Source organism: Dysidea avara, chromosome 8 (assembly GCF_963678975.1).
Source record: "Dysidea avara chromosome 8, odDysAvar1.4, whole genome shotgun sequence".
Lineage (NCBI taxonomy): Eukaryota > Metazoa > Porifera > Demospongiae > Dictyoceratida > Dysideidae > Dysidea > Dysidea avara.
Window position 1 is genome coordinate 20,054,015 of NC_089279.1, and position 16,614 is coordinate 20,070,628.

The 16,614-nt window shown below is 37.1% G+C and overlaps 1 protein-coding gene across 6 annotated transcripts in view; it reads left to right on the forward strand.

Moving 5' to 3' along the window:
* LOC136264648 (uncharacterized) overlaps nt 1-15,574 on the forward strand; it is a 54,174-nt gene extending 38,600 nt beyond the window's left edge. Inside the window, exons 1-9 of one of the 6 annotated variants that reach the window (XR_010705260.1) lie at nt 9,550-9,789; nt 10,345-10,493; nt 10,585-10,753; nt 11,985-12,067; nt 12,124-12,190; nt 12,245-12,362; nt 14,542-14,603; nt 15,324-15,389; nt 15,448-15,574. Coding sequence is in view for 2 of the 6 variants with exons in the window: in XM_066059425.1 (XP_065915497.1) it covers nt 36-3,640; nt 3,975-4,023 (3,654 nt within the window). In the remaining 4 variants the exon portion in view is untranslated. Of the gene's footprint in view, nt 1-35; nt 3,641-3,974; nt 9,790-10,204; nt 10,300-10,344; nt 10,494-10,584; nt 10,754-11,984; nt 12,068-12,123; nt 12,191-12,244; nt 12,363-14,541; nt 14,604-15,323; nt 15,390-15,447 lie in introns of those variants that run through there. The other 5 variants (XR_010705259.1, XR_010705262.1, XR_010705261.1 and 2 more) reach the window with 5 other exon arrangements.
* Nucleotides 15,575-16,614: the final 1,040 nt, after the last annotated feature.

Here is a 16,614-nt window from a genome sequence, read left to right on the forward strand (position 1 = left end):
ATTGTATGTGTATTATCATTATAAATAATTTTTAGATGTTGTCCTGGTTCTTGCTTCTATTTTTATGCCTACACTTCCATTGTACTTGTGGATTAGATGATCAGAAGTACAAGAGAGTTATAACTATAAATGTTAATGGAAGTAGCAATATTGATTGTTGCAAGTATCATCTTAATTGTGATTGTTCATCACTAGAAAGTGCACTAAACTATGTCAGAGATGACACACTAATCAACATCATTTCATCAATAGTTCCATTATTATCTCTTATTAAGATAAGTGGTCATACAACAATTGGGATATCAGGAAATAATGGTACAGTGATCAGTTGTAACAACACTGGTGGAGTATCTTTTGTAAACTGTAAGAACATTGATATTTCGGGTATTACATGGGACCAGTGTGGAGGCACATGGTTTACTGGAGCAGTTTCAATGGAACATTCATCCAATATTTCAATTCACAATTGCACATTTCAGCAATCATACACCTACTGTGTTACTATTTTTAATGCATCTGCAATGGTCATAATCACATATACTAAATTTTTACATAATACTGCAGGATTGTATCTCCAACAAACTCAAAGCCCATCCACAGATTATAACTTACATGTATTAATTGCTAATTCTATATTTGAGCACAACGGTGAGGGCTATTGCTATGCATGTGGTGGCCTGAAGATATGGACAAATGACTCATCAGCAATAATGTTTGTTACAATTAGAGATTCTAACTTCTTGAATAATTCTGCTTTGCAAGGAGGAGGAATTTATTTGGATGCAGTAATAAAGACCATTGAAATACAATTTACCAATGTGACTGTAGCAAACAATAGTGCCGGAATTTATTGCTACACTAAAGGAACCAATGCTGTCTTTAATGTAAATAATTCTATCATTATGAACAGTTTGTATCTGCAGTTTAGTTCATTAAACGTCTCACTGTCAATTTTTCAATCATCAGTTGGTGTTACCAAGGGTAGTATAGGCAGCCTACATGTAGAAACTTTTTCTAAATATTTGTTAGTTGATTATTGTACTGTAAATTTCACTAGAACCAAAGTGGTACACAGTGTAAGAAACCACCCTAATTACTGTGTTCTTAAGTTTAATGAGCTCATCAGTGACAATACCAGCTTGCAAGTTGACGGAAAAGAAAGTTTTGGATTTCAATGTTACATAACAAACTGTATTTTCTCAAACAACAGCAATGAAAATCCAGTAGTTGATATTTTTAATGTTAATTTACAATATGACCATCCTAATATTCATGCTACTATCCAGATAATGAATACTACCTTTTCAGGAAATAGCAATGGCAAAAGTGTTGTTCATCTTGTCTATGATGGCCAGAACTATAACCCGCTAGGTGAGGTATTGCTGTCATCCACCTATTTTAACAGGAATTTTGATAACCAGAACACTCTTTATTTGTACTACTCTAAACTAAAAGTTACTGGTAAATTATCATTCAACAATAATGCAGCTGATAAAGGTGCTGGTATTTTTCTTACAAATTATTCATATGTAAGTCTACATGATGGCTCTCAGATGGAGTTCACTAATAATGTAGCAGCTTTAGGGGGTGGAGCAATCTATGCTGATTGTCCATCTCCAGAACCATCCCCACCATGGCTCTTATTTTCAACAAGTGGTACGGTTAATGTGACATTTCATAATAACCAAGCTCATGCTGCTGGAAACTCCATTTTCTTTAACATTCCTGTCGATGTGAGCAGTGATATCATCAGAGATCCATCTAATGAGAGATCAATCATGTACATACCAAAACGTTTTAATTATTCTGGAAACAAATATCAGGATGAAATTGCTACCTCACCTTATGCTGTGACATTAGGCCAACCAGCAGTATGCAGTGGGGACTCATGTGATGATGGCGGTACTTACTCCTTGAGTGATATTATGTTAGGAGAGAATCTATCAGTTCCAGCAAACATGATAGATTTTTTTGGTCATACTGCTGAGCCTTGTTTATTTCAAATTGACTGCTACAAAAATTGTGATAATCATTCCCTAAGTGGTTTCACTGAATTCAAGTATGCACTAATTCACAATGATACACTCCAAAGCATTGCTATACTTGGTAACAAAGTAGTGAACAGAAATACTACGGTTGGTCTACGTTTGTCTCCGGTTTTTGGGACAGTAACTAAGGAAGTACGATCAGCTACAGTTGAATTAGAAATATTCATGTGTCCTTGTCGAACTGGCTACAAATATGATCGTAAAACAAAATCATGTGTTTGTAATAATATTCCTGACTTGGTTCGCTGTGAACAAAACAGTGTAAATATTAAAAAAGGATATTGGTATGGTAATATTGGCAAGGATGTAGGTGTGGGAGTGTGTCCTAATAATTATTGCACTTACCCTTCTTGTGCAATCACAGATAAGTTCTGTAAACTGTCTCAAACCTTAGATGACCAGTGCTATAAGCATAGAAGAGGAACTGCTTGTGGTGAATGTGACCCTAACCATACTTTAGCATTTGACTCAAGTGATTGTATCCCCACCAGTGAATGCCAAGTGAAGTGGACAGTTCTAGTTGTGATAATAGTAGTACTGTACTGGATTGTAGCATTGTTCACTATAATATCTGTGATGTACTTTGTTAAAGCTCCAACCATCACAGGATATGTGTATGGGATCATTTACTTCTATAGCATACTTGATCTCTTCATAGGAGAAAATCTGGTTGTCTCTGATAGTGTTGTACAGTTTGTTACAATCATATCTGGCATTACAAATCTAACTCCTAGATTTCTCAATAGGCTGTGCTTTGTTAAAGGATTAAGTGGAATTGATCAGCAGTTTATTCATTACATACATCCACTAGCTATTTCATTTATGCTGTTTTTGATTTCAAGAGCAGCAAGACGTTCTCCAAAGGTAACTGCCGTTCTTTCCAAAGCAGGTATAGTACGCTCTACATGTTTGCTGATCTTGTTGTTCTATACATCATTGTCATCAACATCATTACATTTGCTCCGACCATTACAATTTAATGGAGTTGATGGATTCTTTACATATTCATCTCCTGACATTAAATATTTCAATGGACGTCACATAATATATGGAATTGTTGCCCTAGTGTGCTTGTTTGTAGTGGTACTTGGATTGCCTATTTTTCTATTTCTACAACCATTTCTAAGAAGATGTAAAAGGCTAAATTTTATCAGAATAATGCCTATATTAGATCAATTCCAACAATGTTACAAACTGAAGTATCACTCGGCAGCTGCTTTTTACTTGATATGTCGGCTTGTCTTATTTTCAATTCTTGGATTGGACATAGTTTCTTACAGTAATAGATTTTTTGTTCTTCAAGTTGTGTGTTTTCTAATCGCAATGGCACATGCATGGTTACAGCCGTACAAAGATGATAAGCTAAATTCACTTGACCAAATGATCTTGTTAGTTGCATTGATGATTGTCAGTTTAAATATTGGTATTCCTTTTACGTCACTGGATGCTAATAAGAGAGCTAATGATTTTGTTATTATTATACTTGCATTACTACCACTGGTACTTTTTGTTGGGCATCTTTTATCTTCAGTGCTGGCGAGGAAACTACCGTGCGGTAAAACTGACAGGGAAGCTACTGAAAGTCTTCTAAGGTTGGATAATTATGTAGTTATCTGTATGTGTCTGCTTCCCTCAACTTCTGTAGTGTGAACATGTAGCAAGTGACCAGTTTTCTCATGATCAGGATAGGTGACAGTTAAACTAACTACCTGCTTTCTAGTATAGTATAGTTACATGCTTGATAATCATTGAATAGCTACATCATCCTTTTGTGTTCCACTATGGCATGACATATGTTACTTGGCTTACAGAAATGTTCTTTCCATTTGTACACTCATGTTTTGTGCCATCACACTACTAAACTAAATAGTCACAAAAACTGCTTCATATGTATGTGTGATTGCATGCTGTTGTCTTGATCCACAGGGATGTGAATGGAAGTGTTAGTGATTACAGCAGTGAAGACAATGAGTAATATATCAGTTTGCTCGAAATATTGTTTGACAGTTATTAGTTTGCTCTACAATCAAATAGCGTGTTGTATTTTAAGTATACAGTAGTTTGATTTTGTGTGTTGTGTATAATGTTTTGCACCAAACAAAAAGAGTTCAAGTCTATCTATCTCACTGCATTCTTTTGCAGTCACCCCCTTTTGTCACAAGGTTTATCATGTAAAACAATGTGCTCATCATCTAGGAGTGCTGATGCATTTTAACAGTCATTACATGCTGCTGTTCATTGTCTACAGTGCATTAAATGCAGCAAAACTCAGTGGAACATTGAACTAAATTTCTATAGTTTAACAGCTCTGCCATCATCAAGTATATAGCATATTGAAAGTAAAAAGTAAAGAAAAAACTTTAAAAACACTTGGCATTATATATAGCAAGATCACTGTATATCAAAGAAAAGTCTCATACAGAGATGATGTACCAGTTCTCCAGCACTCTTTATTATTGCTTTACAGTGACCAGCACTGAAGGTCTGACCTTTGTTCGTGGCTGCACAATTTTGTATAATTGTAACAATTAATCTGGAATGGAATGCCTCTTTGTTTTGTGCACTATGTTACCAGTAATTCAGTTCTCCAAAACAATCAATGTGCCTAAGTATACCATGTATACTGGCTGCTCTTTGTATTAAAATACAGCCCTTAATTCAGTTAACCCAGAGAGCTGCATTCTTTGTTCGCAGCTATAGGCAAAATTTTTACCCAGTTTATAGTATACTACACTTCACTTACATGCACTATTTTGGTATGACACATTCTGGTAAGCAGTATGGTACTACAGATAGCCATGACTTGAGTGGAGTGTGGACCAAACTATGGAAGATAACACTGACTCTTTTCTAGGAGTCATGAAATGCTATGTGAAAACTTACCATGTAAAGAGGTGGTCTTTATAAAAAGAAGTGTCTTATCATTATAAATATGCCTTATAATTAGCTATCTTTAGAACCTAATGTGCAGAGTTGGTCTTTGTAATAAGGGAGTTGGCCACCAATTGAGGATTAATGTATGATTTGACCATTTCCAGTTTCCGTTTCCAATTTAACAGGGTTACAGCATCTGGGTGCTATACACTTTTACTTGATCATATGTGACCATTGTACATAAAAATGAAAGTACACCGTTCCATTAAGTTTCAAACTTTGAACTAGAGGAGATGCTCTACATTAACTTCATGCAGTATGAATCAGAAATTCCTAACTGTGATTCTAAAAGGGGCGTTTGCATAGAGAACTTCTTTGAAACACAGTTGCAACATTATAGATTCATATTGCTGGTTGTGATTGTTTAAGCTAATGAATATCCAATTCTGAGGTTGCATGCATGCACCCCCAGACTCCTTAAAATTCAAAGCATATACTGCAGTATTTATGCTGCACCTTGCACTGCTAGAGACTAATGATGTTATATCATTGAAGTGCATGCTTATGCTTATTTGATAACAACATTAGCAAATTTACTATCAGAAGTACTTGCAAAATTTTCCAGTGTCCCCATGTAGACCTCCTATACAGATTGAGAATGCTCTGCATTGAGCATACATGCTTTATGCACTGCATGTGATATAGTTTCAACAACCACTTGTCACTTAGGCCATACCTATTTGATCTTATGCTGCGTGGGCCCAACCGACTGCATTTTTCTTCAAATAAAATAATTTTAAAAAATCACGTGTGCGGATCATGTGTTCTTAATTAAAGACAACACATTATTAACACCCTCGTGATATAGTCCAAAAGGGACCATTGAAGATTGTCCAATGCTCTAAAATTGTAGAATACGATGGGAAAGCACTTTTGGAGATTTGTGTTTAAATCTGATGCTACTAGAAGAGTATGAAACCTAGATTTTTAACTGTGCATGTATTGTTATGGCTACATTCATTATTTGCATTTTGTATGCTTGTGTTTAAAATTTTTTTCATTTTCAAACCGACCTACCTACCCAAATTTAAAATAATTTTTCCCGCGCAACATAAGATCAAATAGGCATGGCCTTACTAAGCCACCACTATGAATGCCCCTGGTAGCACCTCTTGTGAAATCCTAGATTTGCCCCTGAAACATAATGTATAGAAAAAGAAAAAATGCACTGACATAGATTAAACAGTTTATAGGTCCTATATGCAGCAAAGTGAGTGATTTAAACATGGCAAGATTGCAAGCAAGCATAACATATATAAGTATTACTGAACAGTTTTTTATGACAATTAGTAAAGGCGGTTCAGAAATTTTTAATTGCACAATATAGTTGACCATAACTACATACATATATATTGATCTGATCATTCTCTTGCCAGATTTTCTAGGTCATGCAGTCTGCATATCAGAATTGACAAAGCCATAGCTATAGCTATTTAATGACTGGAATGAAGAATCAAAAAACAGATCTAGAGCTGGTTAACAGTAACACACATACATATATCCACATGGTGGGTGGGTACTGGGTAGTAGTGCTTGTATTTTGTACTGATGCTCCTGTATGTGTGGAAGATTGGCTAGCCTATAATAATTAGTGGCTATGCTGCATGTCTAATTTAAAAATCAAATCAACTGAAATCATAGTTTCGTTGAATATCCAAGCCATAACCCACAATGTTCTCTTCTCAAAATCCATAAGGCGTTCAGTGAAGAAAAAGGAGGACCAACTCTGCTGCTATTGACAAGGCCATTTACAGGCTGCTGAGCAAAATGTGGCAACATGTCATGTCGTTATATTGGCTGCCGATTACTACTAATGATTTACTAGTAGCTCAATTCAGCACTTGATAGAAAATTGGTGAGTCCCTACCGACTTTGATGCGGTGTCACAGTGATATATGTTTCCCCGGGTAACGTGTTTCCCGCACACATATCCCTAGGGATCCGTGTTTCCCCGCACACATATCACTAACTCGCTAGCGACCTACAAGTCACAGTGATATGTGTTTCCCCGGGTAATACGTTTCCCCTTTATAAAGTCATGTGCAACGTACGTAGTGCTAGCATAGGCGCGCATGCACTTTTTATAATCATAGCTAGCCATATACCTACACAACTAATACTATAATTATGCATGTTGATGGAGGAAATCAAGCCATTCACTGGCATTCAACTATATATAACCGCTAAACTGTGCTGTGATTTAGCTATGTAGCTATAGCATCAGTTTAATAAAACAGTAGCTACAAGTACATGTATACAATAAAATATTATCTCTAGCTATATAGAGTAAATCATGTGATTGCAGCTATGTATAACTAATCAATGTAGCTACAGCTTTGGCATGCAGTCAGTCATTATCTACCCCCTTGCCGGTTCTATCTGGGGTTCCCCAAGGGAGTATTTTGGGACCCCTACTCTTCATTATTTACATGAATGATTTACCATCTTGTGTTACCATCAGTAAAACTTTACTATTCATTGACGACACCAAGATTTATAATACTGTTTGTAGTCCTGGAGATATTTCACTATTTCAAAATGATTTAGACTCAGCAACTTTGTGGAGTATGAGATATAATATGTTCTTTAATCCAAAAAAGAGTGTCCACCTATATTAATGCAAAAGTCATCACTAATTACAAAATAGCTGACACACAGGTTTTAACAAATAGTTCACATAAAAATCTTGGTATTACAGACCTATCTTGGGATCAACACTACAAAAACATAATCCCTAAGACCTACAGAATGCTAGGACTGCTCCATCGCAGCTTTAGCAAGCATCAAACAGTGACAGCCAAGAGAACTTTGCATATTTCCTTAGTGAGATCACAAGTTGTATACTGTTCAGTGATTTGGAAACCTAACCATATCAAGCAGGGGCGGATCCAGGGGGGAACTTTATGGGGGCTGAAGCCCCCCTTCATATTTATAGGCTTTATTTGATCAATATGATGCTGAGAATTATAATGAAATTTTGTCTTAGCATAATTATATAATCACTAAATACTCATAAAACCACCTTATAAACATCTTTCCAAGGTATTATCAGTGGATTTATATGCTAAAGTTTATGCAACAAGGACCTGGAGGTGTACAAGATCGAGATACTCTAATAGAGCAGTCAGCTAATTACTCTAATAGAACATTCACTGGAAGCATATAGTTGGTTCTGTTATGAAATTTTTCCAAATCTGCCTGCACCTATACATACAACGAAGCGCATTGGTCTGTTTAAAGGGCCTCATTCATCCACTTGTGTAGTTAATATGTATGGCAATACTTAATTCAGGTACACAATTTCCATTGAAAATGCTCTCAGATTCAATCTTGTATAGTTCAAATTTTCCACTTTCAACATTATTATTCTAACATGCACCTATTCAGTGTTGTGCAATTGTGAGAGGGGTGCATCATGTACTTGGTTGTCTGTACCTACCCAAACTTTTCCATTAGCAAAATGCTTCAGAGAGCCATACCTATAATCTAAAGGCAGTATATATAATCTACAAGCAGAAAATATTATGAATTTTATGTTGGAATGTCTCCGAATTGCAGTATTTTAGCATCTATTTTTTCAACATTTCCTGGGGTATTTTAGCATCTATTTTTCAACATTTCCTGGGGGGCATGCCCTCAGACCCCCCTAGTTCCAGCATGCTCTCTACCCAAGAGATTAGTACCTTGAGTTAGCCCCCCCTTTTATAAATCCTAGATCCGCCCCTGTCAAGGACATCACACTTATTGAGCAGGTCCAGAGAAGAGCAACAAAGTTTATTTTAAATGACTATATAGTTATCATTATTAGTATAGCTAGCTATAGTATAATTATTGTATTAGCTTATATAGTAGCTATATAGCTAGTTAGCTAACTATAGCTATATACACCTACATGCAATATGCATGGGTGTCTATTAGCTAGATATCAATAATATCTACTGAATGGTTGGATCGCGTGCTGTTTGCAACTAGCCATAGGACCTTGGAGTTACTGCACGATGGCTATATCTTAGTGGGAAACACGGATCCCTGGTGATATATGTGCGGGGAAACAGGAATCCCTAGGGATGTGTGTGCGGTGAAAATTTAAAAAATCGCTACTGGAAACACATATCACTGACAGCTTTTGGTGGGAAACACGGATCCCTAGTGATATGTGTGCGGGGAAACACGGATCCCTAGGGATATGTGTGCGGGAAACACGTTACCCGGGGAAACATATATCGCTGTGACACCGGACCTAGATCTAGCTAGTTATTTTTCCATCAGTAGCTATCTGCTAATGCAATGTCTCTGACTAAATGCACCCGAGCTCGAATGCACCACAGTCATGAGCACTAGATATAATAATTATAATTAAATTTACACCCAGTTCATTTCTAGCTAACCACAGGGACTCTAGTAGATACCAGTAACTACATCTCCCCATTGCCACTCTGCATTCACCCTTCCCTACTGCCACCATAGATGCTGCCACAACATAGTATCGTAAGTTAAAATGAGAAATACTCATATTGTCAAATGTGCCTTAAAATTGAGAAATACTCATAAACACCGGGAGCTGTAGTGTAACGTGAATAGTATACTAGTCTAGGTTACTGGTCGAGACTTTCTTGTCGAGATTTTCTTGTCGAGCATCTCACTAGTGACTGAAATCATGATCACTGAGGTTGATTCTCTGGTTAGCTGATGCATAATAGCTTTCATCCCTAGACCAGAACACTCGGGCTGGTTTCCAATGACATCCGAGTTTGCCAGGGAGGCTGATAGTCCAGCATCTGGTCCTCCTGCAGACAGTTGATAGTACGTTAGTTAACTCATTTTTATGTTGTGCTAGTGTCAGATACTGTATGTATGGAGCCCAGATAACACGGGGGAGGGGGGGGGGGGGGGGGGGGGGGTACGTAGCATGAAGGATCCAGGTTTGATACTTTCCCAGTCGCTGTTGTTAACAGATGCAAAGCCAGCCAACATGAAAACCTAGTTTAGTTATCCTATGCCACTGCTACCAATGGTAAACATGCATGCAAGTGTTAAATGGGTAAGCAAATTTCCACTGTCGATGTCTTACCTAATAGGTGAGGCCCAAGTGGGATGACAGGCCATACTTAATCCTGTGAGACGTATATACCTGTGCTGATTCAATAGCACCTCATGACTGGCCATGGTCCAGTGATTCACCAGGTAATGTATACGGCAGCTGAGGGCTGTGTGTGCGTGCATGCGTGCGCGTGTGTGTACATACCCAGCTGTTAAATGGGGACCTGCATGGTGACCTGGTGTCAACTGGGAAAGCAGCACACCCATTTGTATATAGGTACTTGGTGTATACTGGGAATCAAATACCCATCTCAAATAATAGGTGAAGTTCAGTTGGAACTTTGGGTACCCAGACCTTCACTCATGACACATGGCACAGCCTCCTGCAGGATCTAGTCCTACTCCAGAAGATTTGCCTGCACTGACTCAGCATCTCAGTAGTGCACAGATGTCCCAGTGCTGGTTCACTAGGTAGGCATGATTGTGTATACAGTAGCTGAAGACTTTGCTTTTTGTGTGTGTGTGGTGTGTGTGTGTACACTGCTTTACATTTTTTCACCAGGTCTATTAATGATCCAGGCCCCACTATCGTCCTAGAGGTTTGTCTGTCTCTCTGGAGGTTGCTCATCTGGACTAAATAGACAGTGTTGTAATTAGAGTTGGATTATTCAAGCCTGGTGGGTGGACTCCATGGGGGGTCAGGAGGACTGATGGACAGGTGGCGAAGAAGTGTGCGTGTTGTGGTTGTGGTGTGTGTGTGTGTGTGTGTGCGTGTGTGTGTGTGCGTGCGTGCATGTGTGTGTGTGCGTGCGTGCGTGTGTGCATGCGTGCGTGTGTGTGTGTGTGAATGAGTGAGTGTGAGAGAGACAAGATTTGGCAAATTGGTTTATCAAACTATTAATTTGGTGGATAAAAGTTTAGCACATTTGCTATATAGCCATTATCAGATATGGTATACAATAGCTAAGTTGTAAATTGCCAAATTTGCTAACATCATTCAGTCCCACCAAACCGTTACCATTTACAGTATGTGGTATGCGTGTAGTTGCAGTGTAGTGTGAATGTATGTATTATATATATATATATATCAACCTGTGAGAGAAGAGAGTGTGAGTGGGGCAGTGATGAGATGGCATTGAAGTCAAATCATTGGTCTTACAATATAATGTGTAAGGATCCAAACTCAACTACTACTGTTGTTTCCTTGAATGACAGAGGAGTTCAACTAAAATTGCTATAATCTGTAAAATTAATGCAGATTATTTTCCCTGGACAAGATAGATCAAATGCCCTTGCCCTTTGCCTTTTTTATAATGGCTTGGTTTCCACAGGATGTATTCCCATGACTTACAACAAAAAAATGTTAATATTATGGTTTGTGAAAATACCATTATGATTCCAATCAGTTGTATCTATAGCTACATGTGACATCATGAAAATGGAACAGTGAATTTTTGTGTTTTAACACATTGTGAATTGAAAAGTGTGACCACAGTATAAGTTGCTACCATCCCAGAACTTTCTGTCAAGTGTGCTGCACTGCTGGATCTGAGTACCCACATCTGTTTATTTATTATCCAGCACTTAAGTAATAACACACAGCAAGGACATACAGTAACTTTGGAAATATCCCAAATAGTACAGAGAGCCAGCATTCTGGGAACTGTAATTAACCACTATGCAATAGCATTACAGTGAAGAATTACCAGTTTTAGCTAAAGCTAGTTACAAAGAATCAAATTTGAATTGTCTGTGTGTGTGTTATATATCTCGAGAGCACCGGGTGGGAATTTGGGTGTTTACTTGTCAACCATGAAATTTAGCATTGTGGGCACCTGAGGTTTTGCATGTATGATGTGTTGTACCTGTACAGTGTGCAGGTATCATTGGTTAATGATGTGACCGTGAAAATGGTAGCTAATAATTATTTGTTTTGCATGTGTGTGTGTTACATTACTATAGTAACCAGAGTTTAGTTAGCAGCAGCCCTTCATTATGGTGTGACTCAAGTGTTTCATATCATCACCAAGTGTGAGCTCTGTAAGGTGGGTGTGGTGAAAGATTGTTGCTATAGTAATTATTATATACTGAATTTGCACAGCTTGCAACTGAACGGTATGTGACATTCACTCTATAGTGCAGCACCTAGTTTACAGTGACTGCTCCAGGTAAACAAACAAGGTGTATTCACAGTGATTTTATGTTGTTTTTTCTCTATATAGTTGTCCACGGAATGTGAAGAAGTCTAACAATTAATTGGTTCCCTCAGCAATATGAGATTGGTGATCATGCAGTAATGCATGTAGAGTAGTACATCCTGTGGAAAGTTCTATTTAGTTGGTGAGCCATTCACAAAGTGTACGTGTTAATGTGGTGTGTTAAAAAACTTTCATTATAATAATGCGTAACATAATCGTGGGGCTAGGGATCAATTGTTTAGTGGTTTTACGTTTTTAAAATGAAATCTCTTAATCATGAAAGTTATGTTCTATTTAATCAAAATAGTAGGCTCAGTACTAATCAAATCTTCTGTGTATCCTTCAAAAAATGTTCACGAAAGTTTAACAAACTAAAGTTGGACCTCAAGATACATTGAGCATGAACTCTGATTCATCAGGTGTTCACAACAGGTTCTGCTAGTAATTGTGCGCAACATGTGGACTAGATGGACATGTGCACATTCCACTGAGCATAGCACTAGTTGATTGCAAATGTTCGTCTCTTTGCCAACCCTGGCCCTGCTGCATTTTTTTTGGTGTTGGTAGTACAGTAGATATTAATGTGTATGTATTTATGAAATGTATGAAATACAAGAAAACCTTAAGTAGTGAAAAGTGCTTAGAATGTAGCAAGGAAAAAAGTTTAACTCAGGTACTCCTACTTTAATCTGAAGACACACAATTTACTGTGATTCTAATTTCTGTGGTATGCAACTATAATATTGTATTGAGTTTTGCTATTGCTTCAGGCATCAAAATTAATAGTGTCACGTCTTTATTAATACCTTGGTATTATGTATGATTAAGGTACAGAGTAGAGGCACAGCCTGCATACCCGACATGTGTAGGAGTTATCATATGCATTGCAGAGTCTTACCATTACAATGCTATGGTTGCTTGATTCATGCTCTTTATAATTGTAGCATCACATGTGCCAGGATTTTGATAAATTTGAAGAGTGACGTACTGTTCACATTCATGCATGATGCGGCATGTATGCTAAGGATGGTACTTATTATAAAAAAAAATTTATTACAATGCATCTCAATACAGGGGCGGAGGAAGCTGTCCACAGTTGGGAGGGCACTTGAAACAATCAACACACTGGGCTCCAAGACAGTTGTATGCTGACCACAATTCAAGGTCGTGTTCAATGCCCAGTAGAAGACAAATCTACAAACAGTTTGACTCTGCATACATTTTGGAACCCATCTTCATATGGGCTCCTACTAGAGAAAGTTTAAAATTGTGTTATGCACACCTAGCTAGCTATTGCGTACCGGGTATTGTGCATATACGAGTTTATTTACGCTAGCTATTGACAATGGCTACATATTGTAAGTAGTGCATCACTGTTGACTTCATCCACTATAATCCTGTAGGTACTGCAAGGCCTTTCAAGTAATAGACCCCAGTGATCAGGCAAGATCGGTAGATCACGTGATTTACAATACAATCAATCGCAACACCCGAACCAATACCTCAGTGATCATCCATTTAAAAGCATGTTGGCAAACCTTCCTGTATATTATTAGTAGTGATCAGTATTCTCCGAAGTGTAATAGTTGCTACTCCCCAATTAGAACGCACCAGCACACCTGCTGTTTCATCCAGTTTTACTCATGAAATGCGTTGCTCTACTTTAGTAGATCATTATAACAATCACTTATCTCTAGAAACAACACCCCAGCTAACTGGTCACATTTTTCACACATAATTTTTAAACCAAGTTCTCACGTGAGCTTCGATTGTGCGCGTAATCAATTGTGGTTTGGACGCATCACATGATTTACTAAGCTGTGTGTTGTGTATCTGCATAAGTAAGCCATTGTACGTTAGTTCTACGTAATGGCATTGCTTATTAGTCTAATTTTTGTGCATTTATGCCGCTGTGAATACTACAGAAGAGCAAGCCAATTTAGTGTGGTGGCACCCACCCCCCCCCCCTACTTTTCCATAAGGGAGGCACGTGCCCCCCTGTTCTGCCGCCCTTGTCTCAATAAGTTTGTGAATATGGGGGCTTTGAGTAATGTGCATACCAGTAACCATGTGGGTGTGTGCTATCTTTCATGCCACAATAGTTTATTTTGAATGTAGCATATGTTGTGAGCAAGACTATGGAAATCAGTGTTTTCCAATTGTGTCAGTCAATAGGTAACACTGAAGTTCCATATGTGTATTTTGTGTTATTAATGTGTATGCAGTAGTACTGAAGTAAGATTCTTTTTGGCTCAATGTTGACTGGGTTAATTTTTATTCATGGTATGTTTTAACAAGAAACATAAATTCTATTTATACAGTGACTTTACATTGGAAGATACCAAGCAATGGGAATCTTGCATATCAAGTTCTAAATTCAAAGGTGAATCATATCAACAATTACGTTCTTCTTAATGTGTGACATCTGGTGGGAAGGGGTGCTAAGGGCTCATGTAAATTGTTGATTTATATGTGTAGCATTGTTACCATAGCAACATGTTACAACCTATCCTTTTACAAATGAATTGTGCATGTAAGTATGTATTTTGCATTTGGAAACATATTTTATAAATACGTATGTACATTTACCTTTCAAAATTCAGAAAAGAGTAACATATTGGAGTCAGGATTGCCAGTCAGAATAGTTTACTTCTGTTCTTTTGTGTCTGACCCAGACAGTGTACATGTTTGACTAGATTGTAATAATTAATGCATCAGGAATGTAATTTACTTGCATAACGTACGTAAGTCCAGACTTACATAGTTTAATTGGGTCAACATAACAGTAGGCTAGATACTAATTGTGTTTAGATTTTCTAGTTATGTGGTATTGTTGTAAAAGTGAATCGAGTTATTATCCTGATGCATTAATTATTACAATCTAGTCAAACATATACACTGTCTGGGTCAGACACAACAGAACAGAAGTAAACTATTCTGACTGGCAATCCATTTTAGTTGCTAACAATTAACTAACTAAGTGTTATGGTTTCATAATTATAATCATGTATGTCACTTTTCAAAACCTCTTATTTCTGTGTTTTAAAGTACTTGTAGAAAATGCCTGTAGTCAAAGTACATTGCTTTCCTTGTTTCCTTGCAGTTTAGTCTAGTTTGGTGACAAGCTCAGAAGTAGTCAACACCTACAGTACTTACAGAAGCCACCTTGGTAAGCTGTAATAATTCAAACTGTATTAAATTATAAATGGATAATTTTTCCCGTATAGAGAGAATGTGCAAATTGAGTGCAACAGATTGTTAAACTTTTCATATTGTGTATTATGACAACTATGAAGATAATGTGTAAAGTTATTTGCTATATATTAAGAGTAAAATTTTGCCGAACCAAGCTTCTTGTGGTAAATCTTCCAAAAGTTCTTTGCTAAAGTCATGCCAATGATTAATGTATAATCAGTCAGTATACACTCATAAACATAATGCTTCAGTTGCAATGCAGGTGCATAGAATACAAATGTACTAAAATTATGTCCAAAGCAGCTGCTATATACAAGGAGAATTGGATGGCCTTGCAGCTGGATTTACATACCAGTATATATTATGAAGCTGTGGAGGTTTGAACCTTTCCCCAGGCCTACTGTGTGAATTATTTTGTGTTTGATTTTTTTTGTTCGTATTTACTATAATTATTGTGACTTTGTATTGGGTTAGTTGGAAATGGTGAGGTGGCAATTGTGAGGGGTGGATGTACAGTGCAGTTTGTAGCTTAATTACTAGTAACATTCATGTAGGAATGTATTTTCTCTATAATTTGGTATGTACACTTTATCGACAAAAACACATGCAGCACCAATCTATGCAGGATGTATATAGTTATGTAACGTGATCTTGTGTCCACCAATCTGTTGCTAATTTATGTGTTGGGCCTGTTGACCACTACAAAAAAAGGATAAGTACTGGGCTACTGTGTTATAGATGGTGCATTAGGGCTAAGTTAGTATTTACTGTTTAAAAAGTAAAAGGTTGATTTTGTTTTTATGTTTGAGTACCTACCTAGCTATTATTTGAATCATTTTTATTTCAAATGTCATAGATAGTACAATCATTGAATCAATATACATTAAGATGATAATATTATTGTATCTATAACTGTGTAGTTCCTCTTGTATTTGTACTGTACTATAATTATGTGAAATGTAATACTATTGTTAAAAGTATTTAGCATAATAATTATGATCTTAGTAATTACTTCTAAAACGGAGCAGAAAGCACAACAGAAAGAAATGTTAGTCTTGATCAGTGCACGTACATAGCATAGTATATTGGCACAAATATTATCAAGGACAGGCATGACTGGATTTGCAAAAAGGTATCTTTTCCACACATTTTACAGGATCAGCAAACAAAATGATATTTGTCCCTTTTTAACTTGTTCT